General features: G+C 43.6%; 3 protein-coding genes across 5 annotated transcripts in view; 1 reads left to right on the forward strand and 2 right to left on the reverse strand.

Annotated features, from left to right (window-relative positions):
* The window catches only part of glis1a (GLIS family zinc finger 1a), a gene marked incomplete at its 3' end in the record, with an annotated part of 28,636 nt that extends 27,106 nt beyond the window's left edge, over positions 1-1,530 (reverse strand). Inside the window, exon 1 of the mRNA XM_079750526.1 lies at positions 1,476-1,530. The remainder of the gene's footprint in view (positions 1-1,475) is intronic.
* Positions 1,531-2,548: 1,018 nt separating this feature from the next.
* Positions 2,549-10,368, forward strand: LOC307086022 (heterogeneous nuclear ribonucleoprotein C-like). Of its 2 annotated transcripts, none has more exons than XM_079751035.1 (9): positions 2,549-2,686; positions 4,735-4,869; positions 5,893-6,158; positions 6,616-6,688; positions 6,885-6,935; positions 7,337-7,554; positions 8,590-8,703; positions 9,332-9,495; positions 9,710-10,368. In XM_079751035.1, exons 2-9 carry the CDS (start codon positions 4,865-4,867, stop codon positions 9,809-9,811), a joined length of 993 nt encoding a protein of 330 aa, XP_079607161.1. In that variant the 5' UTR covers positions 2,549-2,686; positions 4,735-4,864; the 3' UTR covers positions 9,812-10,368. The 2 variants fall into 2 exon arrangements, with proteins under 2 accessions (XP_079607161.1, XP_079607162.1); XM_079751036.1 differs by lacking the exon at positions 2,549-2,686 and adding an exon at positions 2,706-3,326.
* A 401-nt stretch (positions 10,369-10,769) lies between these two features.
* LOC307086026 (putative ferric-chelate reductase 1) lies at positions 10,770-13,986 on the reverse strand. Of its 2 annotated transcripts, XM_079751052.1 has the most exons (8): positions 13,847-13,986; positions 13,504-13,612; positions 12,415-12,624; positions 11,941-12,039; positions 11,618-11,756; positions 11,440-11,544; positions 11,368-11,409; positions 10,770-11,221 (listed from the first exon to the last, which is right to left on the reverse strand). In XM_079751052.1, the coding sequence occupies exons 2-8, from the start codon at positions 13,603-13,605 to the stop codon at positions 11,169-11,171; spliced, it is 750 nt and encodes a 249-aa protein (XP_079607178.1). In that variant the 5' UTR covers positions 13,606-13,612; positions 13,847-13,986; the 3' UTR covers positions 10,770-11,168. The 2 variants fall into 2 exon arrangements, with proteins under 2 accessions (XP_079607178.1, XP_079607177.1); XM_079751051.1 differs by having other exon boundaries at positions 11,368-11,544.
* Positions 13,987-14,082: the final 96 nt, after the last annotated feature.

The following is a 14,082-nucleotide window of genomic DNA, read 5'->3' on the forward strand; positions in this document are numbered from 1 at the left end:
TATTTGGCGGCTTATGAATAAGTCATAATATTCAGTTGTGTCACTTTTGGATGTTGCAAAATAGTAACGTGGCCAATGAAAATATTTTTCTGAAATATTCAAGTATGTTCTTTTCCTAGGTAACTATAAATCATTTCAAAATGAAATGTAGGCTACATGAGGAAAAAGTAAAAAAAACGTTTAAGCTCAATGATGAGATTTAAGAAAAATAGGGTCCTCTTCTGGTGCTGCCATTACAAAAGGATGGGATGTGAAGGTGGTGCCTTTCTAGGGAGGCTGACTGGACTAAATACTAAGCTGTTATTTCCGTGACAAAAGCTTAGAAGCATCTATGTCAACAAAGAATCAACGGCAAATGGGAATGCACTCTCTCTTTCATGCATCAACACAAACACACACACACACACTTTCTTTCTCTCTCTCTCTCTCTCGCACTGTCTCCTTCACACACACACACACACACGCACACACACACACACACACACACACACACACACACTCTCTCTCTCTCGCACTGTCTCCTTCACACAAACACACACGCACGCACGCGCGCGCGCACACACACAAACACACACGCACATCCCCCAGATACAAATTTGAGTAATGAGAACATTACGGTAGTCTCTGACCAGATCCATCCTAGGGGGATTTCCCAGCATAGGTTCCATGTCAGTGATAGGACGAGAGTAATGATTCAAACAAGCCTCGCCATCTGCAGGACTTTCAGTAAGTCCATATTTCCACCCCCTGCATCGCTCTTTCATTCCAACTCCATTACATAAATCAGAGAGAGAGGAGAAACGCAGTGGAAAGATGACCCCGTAGGGGATGGGACGGGGGACGGGGGGTGCATCATCTCCGCGACTTTACTTGGAGGTGTTCACTATAGTGTATTGATTACCCTTCTGTACAACTCGTTGCACAATCAAAACATGTTGTTGTGTAACTTGTTACACAACAACAAATTGAAAGTGCAGAAAATGAAAGGACGGTATCGCGAGTGTGAAAATGCTTTTTGAAATTCTACATTTTTTCGGTTTCCGATAAAGTTTTTTTTCTGTTTCGGAAAATGTTTATTGACATTTCGCCTTGACACGCAATAGCGCAAGAAAAGCGTCACTGCGCACGCAGAACGAACAATTAATCAACTAATTAAGAAAACAGCAATAAAACAATAACATGCTGTTAGCAGAAGCATGGGCACTCTAATTCAACACTCTTTATGTGACCATCCGATATGTTCATCACATAGACGTTATCTTGATAGTCGATAGTCTAATCCACATTCAGGAACTTATCAATGGGAAGCCTAATTAGGAATAAGATACCTAATTAATTAGATCTCGTGGTAGCCAATGATTAGACTTGTCCCCTAATGCGGTACTACCCGTCATTCGAACGATTGACACAACAAAATCATCATCTTAACCGAAAAACAAAACGTAAATAAGTAGGTTTGCACACAGGCTACTTACAGTTGTTGGGACAGGTATGATTCGCGGCGCGAAAAGCGAGTTGCATTGCACTGGGTTCATGGCTGGCACTGGGTACTGTGCTGCTGTGCTCTCAGCCCACTCTCTCACGGTCCGCTAGGCTACTTTATGCCTCACGTGATCTCTTGTACTGTAGGTTTACACACTACATTTTGAGATGGATACCCAAGAGGTCTACCAGCCCCCCCCCCCCCCCACATAGGACATGCAGGCTGCACGTTCGGACCACACAGCACCTTACTTCAAATTGGCAAATTGTTGGAAATACAAAATGGAAATAATACAGTTCGCCGCAGCAATTGTAATTAAATTATTAAATTACAATGAAGCCAACAATGACGTTATAATGGCCGTTATAGCTTTCGCTTACCACTAATGTGAACATAAGAAGGGTAGCACTACTAATTACAACGTGCGGTTGTTAGTTAGTTGATTGATTGTCATAAATGGTAAAGATAAAACAAGACAGCAAAAACAATCCCAAAGATAAAACTTTATCTTTGGCTTTGTCTGCAATTTGGGTCCAGACAAATGGCTTTGCATCCGTGCATTTAGTGTAGGTTTGATACATTTTTAAACCAGTACGTTACTGCCCTCTGCTGGTTTGGCGGAGTAAGGCCAACAGGCGGCGCTCTACTGCCTACACGGGGCTGGCTGTCTGTGCAGGACAAACTGTACGTTGTATCAGTACACTGCAAAAATAATTAACAATATCTTGTTATACGAGTATGAATGGTAAATGATAATCGATAACCCTTTCAAGTTAACATGCCTATTATCTCATATAACGAAAAAGCGAAACAAAATAACACAATAACAACAAATAGTTCAGTAGTTTATGCTTTATAGTAAATTCAAACCCACAAAGGGATTAGTGGTAATAATCTGCTAAATGTGTTGCTCACACTAATCTGGTATGCTGTGCATGTTTTGTATACGGGGTAAAAAACGACTGATCCCATGTGGGTGTGATGCATTTGGTGGATGGGAAACCCCGCTTATCTGGACCGCTCGGAGGTGGATAACGAGCACCCTATGTAAACTGCGCCATTGCCAGCTGCCTTAGCTCCGTGGCTAGAAGAAAGCTAGCTCCCACTCAGTACGAGGGTCGCGCTGCTCTTGTTACAAAAGAACGACCTAGCACAATTTAAACGATTTTACCGAAAGCAGGCATTTTACTCTTAAAGCTCTTGGTGAGTATTTTGATTGCAGACGTTTTTCATTTTTCCTCCCTTTACTTTGTTTTTGGATTTTGTTTTTTTTCAACGATGCTTTTTGTCTTACAAATGGAAATAACGCAATGTGCGGGCTGGTTAGCGAGCTCGCAGCTAGCGGTTAATAGCTATATGCACCGACATGCTCATCCTGCACAAAATATGAACATTGGTTTTGATCATTTTAAAATTTTGGACGCTGCTCAGTTGCCATTTTCTTTACTTTTGCAAGCATTCAAGTTTATATTTTATGACAGCTTTTGAGAAGATTTTGGAGCCCTTTGTTTTTGGTGCATTTTGGAGCCGCCGCCCGCTTCGTAGAGGCTGGGTTGATTCTTTTTAAACGGATACTACTCGCCCCCCCCCCCGTTGTTAAACGTAGGATCAGCGCATGCATGCTTTGTCAGTATTGCGGAGACGTGTTTTTCCAATGAAATAAATCTACGTTTATTTGTATGCCGCTAAATGGTGGGTGGCCTGGCCAAGCTCCCCGGGGCAGAGCCGGGGCCTTCAGACGGCCCCTGGTTTGTCGGGGGATGTAGCTCTTGTGCGGATAATCTTATGGCGCAAATAGGATATTTTTCGATGGCACCTTTTTTGAGCACTGTCATTTCATTAGGTGAGCTCTTTGTGTGTGAAGATCATTTCAGATATTAATTGCTATGCTGTTGATGATGCTAGACTAAGGGAATTGCGCCGGGATTGGCCCCCGTATTGTTGCACATTCCCCCAAAAATATGAATTAAAGGTGTACGATTCTGAAAAAGTATCATGCGTTTTATCTTTGCTGTTGTGCCAAAACTTTGAATATTGAAAATTAGCAAGTATTAGTGGCGTTGACCTTTTTATATAATGGAATATGCAAGTAAAGCAGACACTTAAAATTTAGATGGAGCAGGAATTTAAAATAAAGAAATGGATGGGGGTTCATTGTCTTTTTCAGTATATCCTGAGTCCTCAAATTTGAATTACCTGTTCATATTGATAAATCGCATGCAAATATAACTCCACCCACTCTACATCTTCACAGCAATTGAACACTAGTTTCAATGGGATCCTTTCAGATGAATACATTGTAAAACAATTCTAATTATTTAAAGTAATTATTATAAAGTTAAAAAAGTGACCCGCTAATTTAACCTCAGGAGAAAAGTCCTCAGCTTTCTTACTGATTTTACCTAATAAAGGTCTAATATGGATGAATCTATTTGAAAAACCTTATAAAACGTGGAAGAATCCGGATAATAAAGTATTATTCAGAACATTTGTGCAACCCTTCCATCATTGTTGGGAGTGCATTGTTTTACTATGGTATCTTTCGTTCTAAATATTTGATATATTAGTTCTAATATATTGTGTAACACTTCATGATTAACACCTTTCACTTGCTGTCATGGTTTTGATAATGTTAATGTCTGGTTTTCTCAAGCTCTTAATGAATAGTGACGTTTAATTATGGAACCATGGATTGGTCTATCACCATTGTACCAGACATGCGTCAAACTAAGGCAAATACATTTATTTAATGTTAAAGCATTGGTAGTACATGGCCAAACAAAGCTTTTTTTAAATGTTAAATTAATGTAATCATTATGCTAAACTTCCAAATACTTGTTTTATGCAACCAAAAAATTAGGGACCATTGGATTAGTAAAAAAAAACGACTAATATGCTTTTTGCTTCAGAAATGTGCGTGTATAGATGCAGATCCTTACAAAAGGCGTTCTGGTCAAGACATAATGCGAACTTAGTCATTATTGCATGTTCCAAGCAACCTGATGGATGTTTACTGTATTCATTTCTAAAGATGTGAAAATATGTCAATGAAGATATAAAAGTGACCTAAATGCACGCTTTAAACGTTACCGTATTATGAGATACCGCTACAACTCAGCCCTATGGGTGACTTCTGTCATAGCCCATTGCTGAGACCTGTAGGTGCATATCCCCGTGTCTCAGGTAAGCCTTGGTGGACCGTGTTAACCCTGTAATCGCCTGACTGGAGCTGTGTCTTCTTGTTGCCTCAGTATAACGGACAGGTGAAGCTCAAGTCTTGCGAGGGTGCGGCCGTTTATTGCTGAGGGCCCCAGCACGCACTGTGACCCTCCCCTGACAGCGGGACAGACAGACAGGACGGCGGACCACCACACGGACGCTATGGAGTGAGTGATGCCACAGCCCTGCTGTCAGTGTTCAATGGCTGTCGAACTGTTCAATGTTTTTTGGGTTTGTTTGACTAGTATTTTATATTATTATTATTATTATTATTGGGCAGAACCCGTTTGTCTCCTAGGAGAATTAGTAAGCAACAGAAGCCGTAGGGTGGCTGTATTGTAGCAGTTTAACCAACCAGCACATACTTTATGGCCATGGGTTTTATTCAGCGCCAGGGCAGCGGTGCCGCCGGAGTATTTGACGATACTGGAGCCCAGATAGCCCCTTCCTCCAGGACGCTTTTGGCCTCAGGGGTCATGTATAATCCCCAACGCATCACATGAAATCATAAATGGGACAATCTCCTTTTTACATTCTACAATCGTTAATGTTCAACTATGGGGCTTAGAAGGTTTTTTTTTTATTATTGTAAAGGTTTGACCATAACTATTTAATACCCTATCCTGGGGCAGGATTTGTGTTTTTAACTTGTGCTCTTTTTACAGAATAAACAAGGTATTGAATTCTTTAGAAAAGGTTTTAGTGCATGTTCTAGCCTTGGTGGATGAAAGACCTGGCTGATTTTTAAATGCGCGATGCTGCCGCTATAGTTCTCCCATCAAATTGATGCAATGACTTCAAAGCCTGGTTTAAATGCTTCAACACATTGGGCATCGCCAGTCTACATCCACCGGGCTCAACGATGCAAACCTGCTCGCACTTTAATTCTGTTGTAAACATGCTTGTGTTATGGCTGTTTCAAACATGAGTCACGATGCCCTCATCCATCCATTGAAGATGAGTGCATTCTTACATAATCACTCGTCTCAATCCAAGCTTAAACATGCCAGAGGGGAGTCTAATGCCATGCTCATGGGCAAAGGACAATGGCGGTAGTTATGTTGAAATAAAAACAACCACTGTTTGTGTAGTTTGGTTACTAAAACCAGGATCCTCTGGCCCTTGTCCCTCCCTCTCTCTCTCTCTCCCCCCTGTTGTGTCTTTGTTCCTGTACCTGCGTGCGTCTCCAGCCGCTCGCCCACCACCTCGGCACTGATGGCCAGCAACGTCACCAACAAGAACGACCCACGCTCCATCAACTCCCGCGTCTTCATCGGCAACCTGAACACGCTGCTGGTCACCAAGGCCGACGTGGAGGCCATCTTCGCCAAGTACGGCAAGATCGTGGGCTGCTCGGTGCACAAGGGCTTCGCCTTCGTCCAGTACGCCAACGAGAGGAACGCCCGCAACGCCGTGGGCAGCGAGGACGGACGCATGATCGTTGGACAGGTCCTGGGTGAGTCTACGCCACGCAGTACACTTACATTCAGGGCGTTTATCAGACACTTTCATCCGAAGCGACTTACACTAAGTACATTTGTCATAACAAAGTGAAACGATATATCGTTAACGCATTCCCTGTATTCAACAGAGTTGGCTAGGATAAGATGCTACACAACTAAGTACTATAACTAAATACGACATCCAATAAGTGCATACATTAAGTGCCAGGACGTACAACATACAATAAGTAGGAGGGGGGTCTATGCAGAGTCTAGGTGAACTCTGAGTGGTGAGTTTTAGGCGCACTTTGTGGTCTTCCGATAAGCTGATGCAGATTGTTTTGTTTGTGGCGTTCCTAATGACCTGCCTTGCTACGCTTGTACACTGTCGATTTATTTTTTGTTTGTTTTCAAGAAGGAGGTTCTCTAGTGGCACATGGGGTGACTGTTTTTTTTGTTTGGGGGTTTTAGACATCAACCTGGCCGGAGAGCCGAAGCCACACCGTTCAAAGACCACCAAGCGCTCAGCGGGAGACATGTACAGGTCAGTCCGCGTCACGATGCCGGTGGAATACGTTTCAGCTGTCTTTGGACACCGCCTGCCCTTTGAACTGTAACGGAACTATGGGAGCTGGGTAATTGGTCATGCATTGCAGAAGAAAAAAGACCAAAGAAAATGCTGTGAGAAATGGGTAATATATCAACAAACAACAAACCTTCTTCCCTTTTCTTCCATGCAGCAGCTCTTCGTTTGACCTCGACTACGACTTCCAGAGGGACTATTACGACAGGTGGGCCGCGACACCACTCGTCTTCCCTCGCGCTCTGGCATGCACTTCCTTCGTAAAAGGAAGTGCCCACTCTAGTTTGGAGACGACAGTACTACCGCCTCTGCATTGAGGCGTGTTATTCTTTAATGGGCAGTAAGTCAAATGCCAACTGACTTGCAAAAGCTCAGTTAAGTAAGCAGAATAATCACTGAAGAATATATTTTGAATTGCTATTTTCTGTTCTTGCTCCACAGTGCCATAAGGGATGGGATGTTTTATTTATTATTATTATTTACCTTGAACTATAAACCGTTTTGCAGAAATGGGGCCACGCCCAATGCTCAGTCCCTTAGTGGATGACTTTTCTAATCTCTGTGTGTGTGTGTGTGTGTGTGTGTGTGTGTGGGATCCCCCTCCCCCAGGGTGTACTCGTACCCGTCCCGTGTGCCCCCTCCCCCCCCGCCCCCCCTCTCGCGGGCCGTCATCCCGTCCAAGCGGCCCCGGGTCAGCGTCAGCAGCGGGGGGGGCAGCCGACGCACCAAGACGGGCTTCTCCTCGTCCAAGAGCGGCCAGAGGCCGTCGTCCACGCGGGCCAGCCAGGGCCCGAGCCCTGCGGCGCCCGCGGCACCCAACAGCCTCGGTACGCCCGCCTGGCCCAGGGCAGACTAAGAAGCATTTATGGAACCGTGCCAGATTCAGGCCCCCGTCCGCACGGAGCCGAAACGGGCCAAAACGATCCGGTTTCGTTTTATGCGGTTCAGGGATATCTCCGTAAAGACGGAGCCGTTGCGAAACCGCATCGAGCCGTAGAAACGCTGTAGTATATATTCAAGGCGCTGGTTCTCCACAGAGAAAAGTGGAGCGCATCCAGCCTGCGCGCATCCAGCCTGCGCGCATCCAGCCTGCGCGCATCCAGCCTGCGCGCTGTATGCAAACGTTCGGTCACGAGGAGATTCATCCTTTTAAATTGAGCGGAAATACTTTTTAATGTACAGTTAGTAATTAAAGTTATCAAGGGGCTTTATTTAAAGCTACAAAAAGACTACAAAAAACTCTGGCGTCACCCAGCTGGTGGGGGGCTGATGACATGTCATCGTTTGCGTTTTCAGGCGTCCACACGAATCTTAACACAAAACCGCGTAGGTCCGGATAGATTTGAAACCACCCTCGGACAGGGTTTCACAAGACTTGTGCGGTTTCACCAAAGAATCGGCTCCGTGTGGACGGGGCCTCAGCCACAAGGCTAGTTTCCATCTGCAGTCCTTGGCCAGATCTAACAATAGGCTCCCTCAAAAGCAAAAACAAAATATTCAGTAGTTCAAGCCATAAAATACATAAAGCATGCAGGACAAACAAGAGCCAGCATCTGACCCATACAAATAAAATTGTTGACTTGAAACCTAATCCTAATCAGTGGTTTAACTCGTTGGGAGATCCAGAAGTGTGGGGCTATTCCTTCGGTCTTGAACGTGGAGACAAACCCCATGTTGATGGAGGATAGGTACTGGCTGTAGATCGGATGTTTTATTGATAAAAAAAAAAGTGATTGATCCGTATTCAAAGAAAAATCCCCTTTTGTCATCTTGCGTTATTACTGCTATGACTTGTCGTGGGGATGTAAATGTTGTTTTATCGTATCATCCTGATAACAGGCTTTTTTTTCGTCCCCTCCCAGTGAAAATGGACGAGCTCCAAACGATCAAGCGGGAGTTGAGCCAAATCAAACACAAGGTGGACTACCTGCTGGAGAGCTTGGAGCGCATGGAGAGGGACCACAGCAAGAAGTCAGGTAACCCTGTTCAGAACGGCCATGCGGGGCTCTGCTGACCCCTGCTGGCGGATGCTAGTGTATCACTTTGTTTGTGTCATGTTGATGTCTTGATGTTAAATCAAAAGGTCAATTCAATCTAGTCCATCAAATACTTTTTCATCGCCATGGCACCTTTTGCTATGTTGACTCATTGATTGACTGACTGATAGACTTAGCAGAATTACCAAGCCATTGTTCATTCAATGTTGTGGTGATAGCGTTCCAACTTTTCACAGATGTTACCTGATAGCCCTCTTAAATCTTTCACACCATCAGTACATCAGCCAGGTTCTTCTTCTAAACTTGAAGGCCTGAGGTGCACTCTTGACTGGAAAAACAAGTTTGAACATAACGCCGAAAAACGCCAGTGTCACATACAATAGCCCTGTCAAGCCTTGAGGAAATGTAAAGATTAATTCAATGAAACCACTATAGTTGCTGTCCCCCTTATCAGATCTGTGGCCTTCATTGAAAACCATTGCCGGCCTCCTCCTCTCTACTTTGATACGTTTTGTCGAGAAATGTCTTTTTTTAATTTTTTTTTATGAAATTGATGTTCATGGTTACATCTCACCCGGTCACCCGGTCGTTTGCTCTCATTGAGCAGATTCCAAGAGTGCCATGGCGGAGCCCGGGGAGGTGGCTTCGCCCCCGCACCCCAGCACCAAGAAGCAGGAGAGCCTCAAGCGGGATCGGGAGCACCAGGACACGAACGACTCGGACGACGACGACGACGACGAGGCCGATCTGCTGGAGGAAGAGGAGGAGGAGGTGAGGTCGACTGGATGATGACGATGATGATGAGAGAGCAGAGTGCAAGCACAGGTTCAACCGTCTCAAGGAATCAAATCTGATGAACAACGCCGTTGTCGTTCTCCCTCGAATTATACTTTTCATTGTGTTTCTTAGAACCGTAGTTGTATCAAGAAGGCCCTTCTGTATGTCCATCACAACCCCGATTCCTTTAACGAGCTCTCCCCTCCAGGTGAAGAGCCAAGGGCGTGAAGAGGAAGAGGACGAGGACGAGGAAGAGGAAGGGGAGCACGTCGACGATGACGACAGCGCCAACGGCGAAGACGACTCCTAAGACGCGACAGCGGCGTGGTACGCGAGCGGAAAGAAACTTGGGACAGTTTTAATTACGGCTACAAAAATGCATAGAATAATGCATGGTGTAACCCCCCCCCCCCCCCCCCCCCCCCCCCCCCCCACTCCACATAGACACACCCACCCACCCACCTCCACGTTCACACTGCAGTGTTGTGCCGTTCTCCCAGACACGCCTTGGTTTTGATTCGTTGCTACTTTTACTGTTTTTGATTGACTGTTGTCCAGTGTCTACCTAATAACAGGAGTAAGCTAGCCATAGGTTTCTTAGGTGTGTGTGTTTGTACTGTGGCATTGTGTTGTCTCCCTCTCAGTGCAAACGGGACGGTCCTCATGACACCCCAGTTCATCGGATTGTATTTCAGGACATGAATGCAACTCGACTTGAGGGAATGGAGCATTTTGAACATGTTTTTGTTATTTTCGTTGTTTGGATCCTAAGTAAACTTGTCTTTGTGTGTTCTGTGTATTCATGTCACTGTTTTTTATACTACTCAGTCTTAGTTGAACTCTAATAAAATAAATATTAAAATTTGAGTTTTCTTTCGTTGACTTATTTGTGTGTATGGAAATGAATGCTGAGGCCATAGGTGTGCATTTAAGAAAACACTAATGGTTCATCTTTTGGTTGAAAGAAACTGCAATGTCTTTCACAAGTAGTAAACGTGATCCAATATATTTGTTTGTCAGAAATGTTCTGGGATCGGTGTTAAACCTAAATTTGGCTCAGACGTCACTATTCTCTCGGCACATTTGGCTCTAAAATATTAGAAATATCGGAGCACCGTTTTTAAACAAATTATAAATTCCTTTTAACTTGATGTTTTCAAGTCGGAACCTTGCCTCATTCTAGTAACTGTTGGTCTGTACCTTTAGTTGACATTGGGAACAAGAGGAGACACTAGCTAATAGCTTGCCATTTCAAATAAACTCAAATCCAGCGGTTAAATGTTTATTTCATAGTGTAACTTCAGGTTAGTCAGCATTGAGGTCTTGCAGGAAGAGCATCATTTGTTTGCGATTGTTTTCATTGTCACAGTCATGGAATGGAGAGCGCTTATTATGCGAGTGAGGGATGAGCCAGAGGTGACCCGTGAAGCACAAGACCCGGTTCTCATGGGGTTAAATATAATTACCACCGTAGGAGGAAAAACTGAATAATTTAAAAAGACAAAAAAAATCAAAAACCAACCACCGTTGCTTGTCGGCTGTTAATTAGCTTAAAACATTACTGCTGCGATCTGAATCCTGTCCGATGGACGCAGACGATGTGTGTGACTATATTGAGAGCCACACACGACTTCATGGTGTTCCCCTCGTCGTCACGTACTCAGAAGTCACATTCTCAGCAGCGCCGGCAAGGCCATGACGCTCCATAGGAGCAGCGAAGCTGTTGGGGGGGGGGGGGGGGGGAGACGCGTTGATACTCTTATTAAGCCAATCTTACTCTTTATTCAGCCATTTTCAAACTCTTATCTCAGGAAATACATGTTAAACTTCCTGGACTTCCCATCTTTCGTTTTCTTTGTGTCTCACCTGATGATATGAAGAAGGAGGGACCAGAGCTGGTGGTAGCCACTGTGGTCGGAGCCGCTGTGGTCGGAGCCGCTGTGGTCGGAGCCGCTGTGGTGGTCGCAGGAACGGTGCTTGGTGGATCTGCCAAGTTGAGAGGGTCTGTCGTCCTCGAGGGACTAAAGGGTCCTACCTGCCCATCTGCAAAAAGAAGCAGGTTAATGTCCCTGTCAAAACGATAGGAGACTGTGTGGTCAGTTGCAAGCCTACTTACTGGCTGTTAGCCCTCCTCTTGCGAGTAGGACAGCAAAGGTGTTGTCAGCTGATCTCGCCTGGGTGGCGTTGACGTTCGGGACGGTGAACTGACACTGGAGCAAATCGCCCGTAATGTTGCCCAGGATTTGCTTCACTCGCTGTATGGGAGTCAAGTCCCTATTATTAAACAATTGCCCTTCGTTTAAGTGCGCTGAGCATCAGATGCTTGATCAACTTGACACCGGGGAAAAGTATCCAGTGATAAAACAGCATACACAGCTTTAGTGAGCGCAGTAAAACCAAGCAAAAAGATAGTGATACATGTGAACGGCCAGGTCTCACCGTCTCTGATGGTTCCTGCATGGTGCCGTTCAGATCTCTGGTGAAGAACTGGAATACTGTTTCATTCAACCGGCCACAGACAAAGATCAAGGTGGTTCCCTAAAGCGTGAGAAGGGGGGACATTATAACCATAGTTAAACTTTTTTGAAGCAGAAGTTACTAAAGCATTGGAGCGTCACTGACTGTTGGTAGGTTTCAAATCAATCATTTCACAGTGGAGACAAAGGACGTCTTTCAGTGTTGCTTACCAAGCGATACTGAAAGCCGGCCTTTGTCTTCAAATCATTTTTTGTCTGCTTTTGGCATCCGTTTCATTTCCTTGTAGCCTACTCGTTCCTTTGTGTGTCTGTGCGCGCGCGCGTGTGTGTGTGCGTGCGTTTATTTGCGTGCGACAACAACAACAATTGTTTGACTTGTATAACTGGAAATGTCACCCCTATGACAAAAACAAAAACTGTTATATAAAGGCCCTACCATTAGCGGCCTGAGTCCAATAGCGATGAACCCGTTTGCCTCTGCTGTGCCCTGCATCGTGATGTTCAGGACACTGCCGTTGGGCGCCGTCATGGAGGTCACCTCTAGGGAGGCAAAGAGACAGCTGCCTTCCATCGACTGGTTGCAGTTCATCTCTTGATCCACGCAGACCCTAGTCACACCGCAACCGGCCCGCGTGATGTTCACCTGCTGCTTGACACATTGTTTTGGTTGTTAATAACACTTCCTCCACGGAACTTCACGGCCCGAGTATTGGAGACAACGAGTTGCATTCATTAGCGTGGTTTGTTTGTTTTTTCAACAGGTAGACGTTGTAGAATTGAGTCCATTCTCTGGTGCCCTGCTACATAAAAGGGGCAGAACAAAAATTATAGTGTTGTGAGGAGCACCGGTGTAAGTACTAAGGTGAGGCCTTTGTGTTAGGGTATAAGAAGAATTCAAATCGAATCACCAAAAAAATATCCCAAATAATATAACAATAACATTTTTATGCATATATATATATATATATATATATATATATATATATATATATATATATCCCAAATAATATAACAATAACATTTTTATGCATATATATATATATATATATATATATATATATATATAAAAAATATCCCAAATAATATAACAATAATATTTTTATGCATATATATATATATATGCATAAAAATATTATCTAAAAAAATATTATATATATATATATATATATATATATATATATGTATAAAAATATTATTGTCATATTATGTTAATATATATATATAGAGAGAGAGAGAATTTAAAATTAGACCGATATTCATTAATCAAAAACTGGAAAATGACATTAAGCCTGCTCTAATGATGAATTAATACATTTCTAAGTGAAAAGGTGCCTTAACAAACTAAGACAAGCGAAATATGTAACGACTATTGACATTTTGGCCAAGGGAGACGGAACATGTAAGTAGATCCTATTATATCTAGTCGTATTATTTCAACGTCGGTGATCTGGTGTCACTGTGGTCTCTATACAGTTTACTGTGTATAGTACTGTATATAACTACCTGCGTCCTCACTTCACCTTACCCCAGAATTGTCGGCAAACATCAGGTGTGAAGTCCCATGGATGCCAGGTGCCAGGCACATGATTACCATGGAAACCAGCAAGAACAGATTATTCTGAGCCATCGTAGTCCTGTTAAGATGAACAGGACAGAAAAAAATGAAAAGCCATGATAACATTTCCTTCTGTCAACAATCAACACGTTTCAATATGCAGTATGTGCTTATTCGCCTCGAACATACAATCTAACAATATCTAATAATAAAAGTATAATAGTAATATCTTAATAGGTAAAGTCAAGGTAAAATCAAAGATACATATCTAGAAAGAGTTTGTTGAGGTCAGTAGAGCTTTTCATGGACTAACCTGGAGTTGATTGCTAAGGTTTTCCTTTTGAGAGCTGGTGTGCAGAGGATAGTGCCTTCTGATTGTGTCTGTGTCAAGATAGCAAGCTATATACACACTTAGAGTTTCACAGTTCAATAATCATGATGGCCTGATGCACCTCCCACTGCATTGTTACTCATCTGTTAAGGATGCCACCAGACTGGAACCTTAAAATGTATGTAATTTTGCCATTTCACAATCATTTATGCCATCAT

This window comes from Pollachius pollachius, assembly GCF_949987615.1.
Source record: "Pollachius pollachius genome assembly, chromosome: 14".
In the NCBI taxonomy this organism is placed as follows: domain Eukaryota; kingdom Metazoa; phylum Chordata; class Actinopteri; order Gadiformes; family Gadidae; genus Pollachius; species Pollachius pollachius.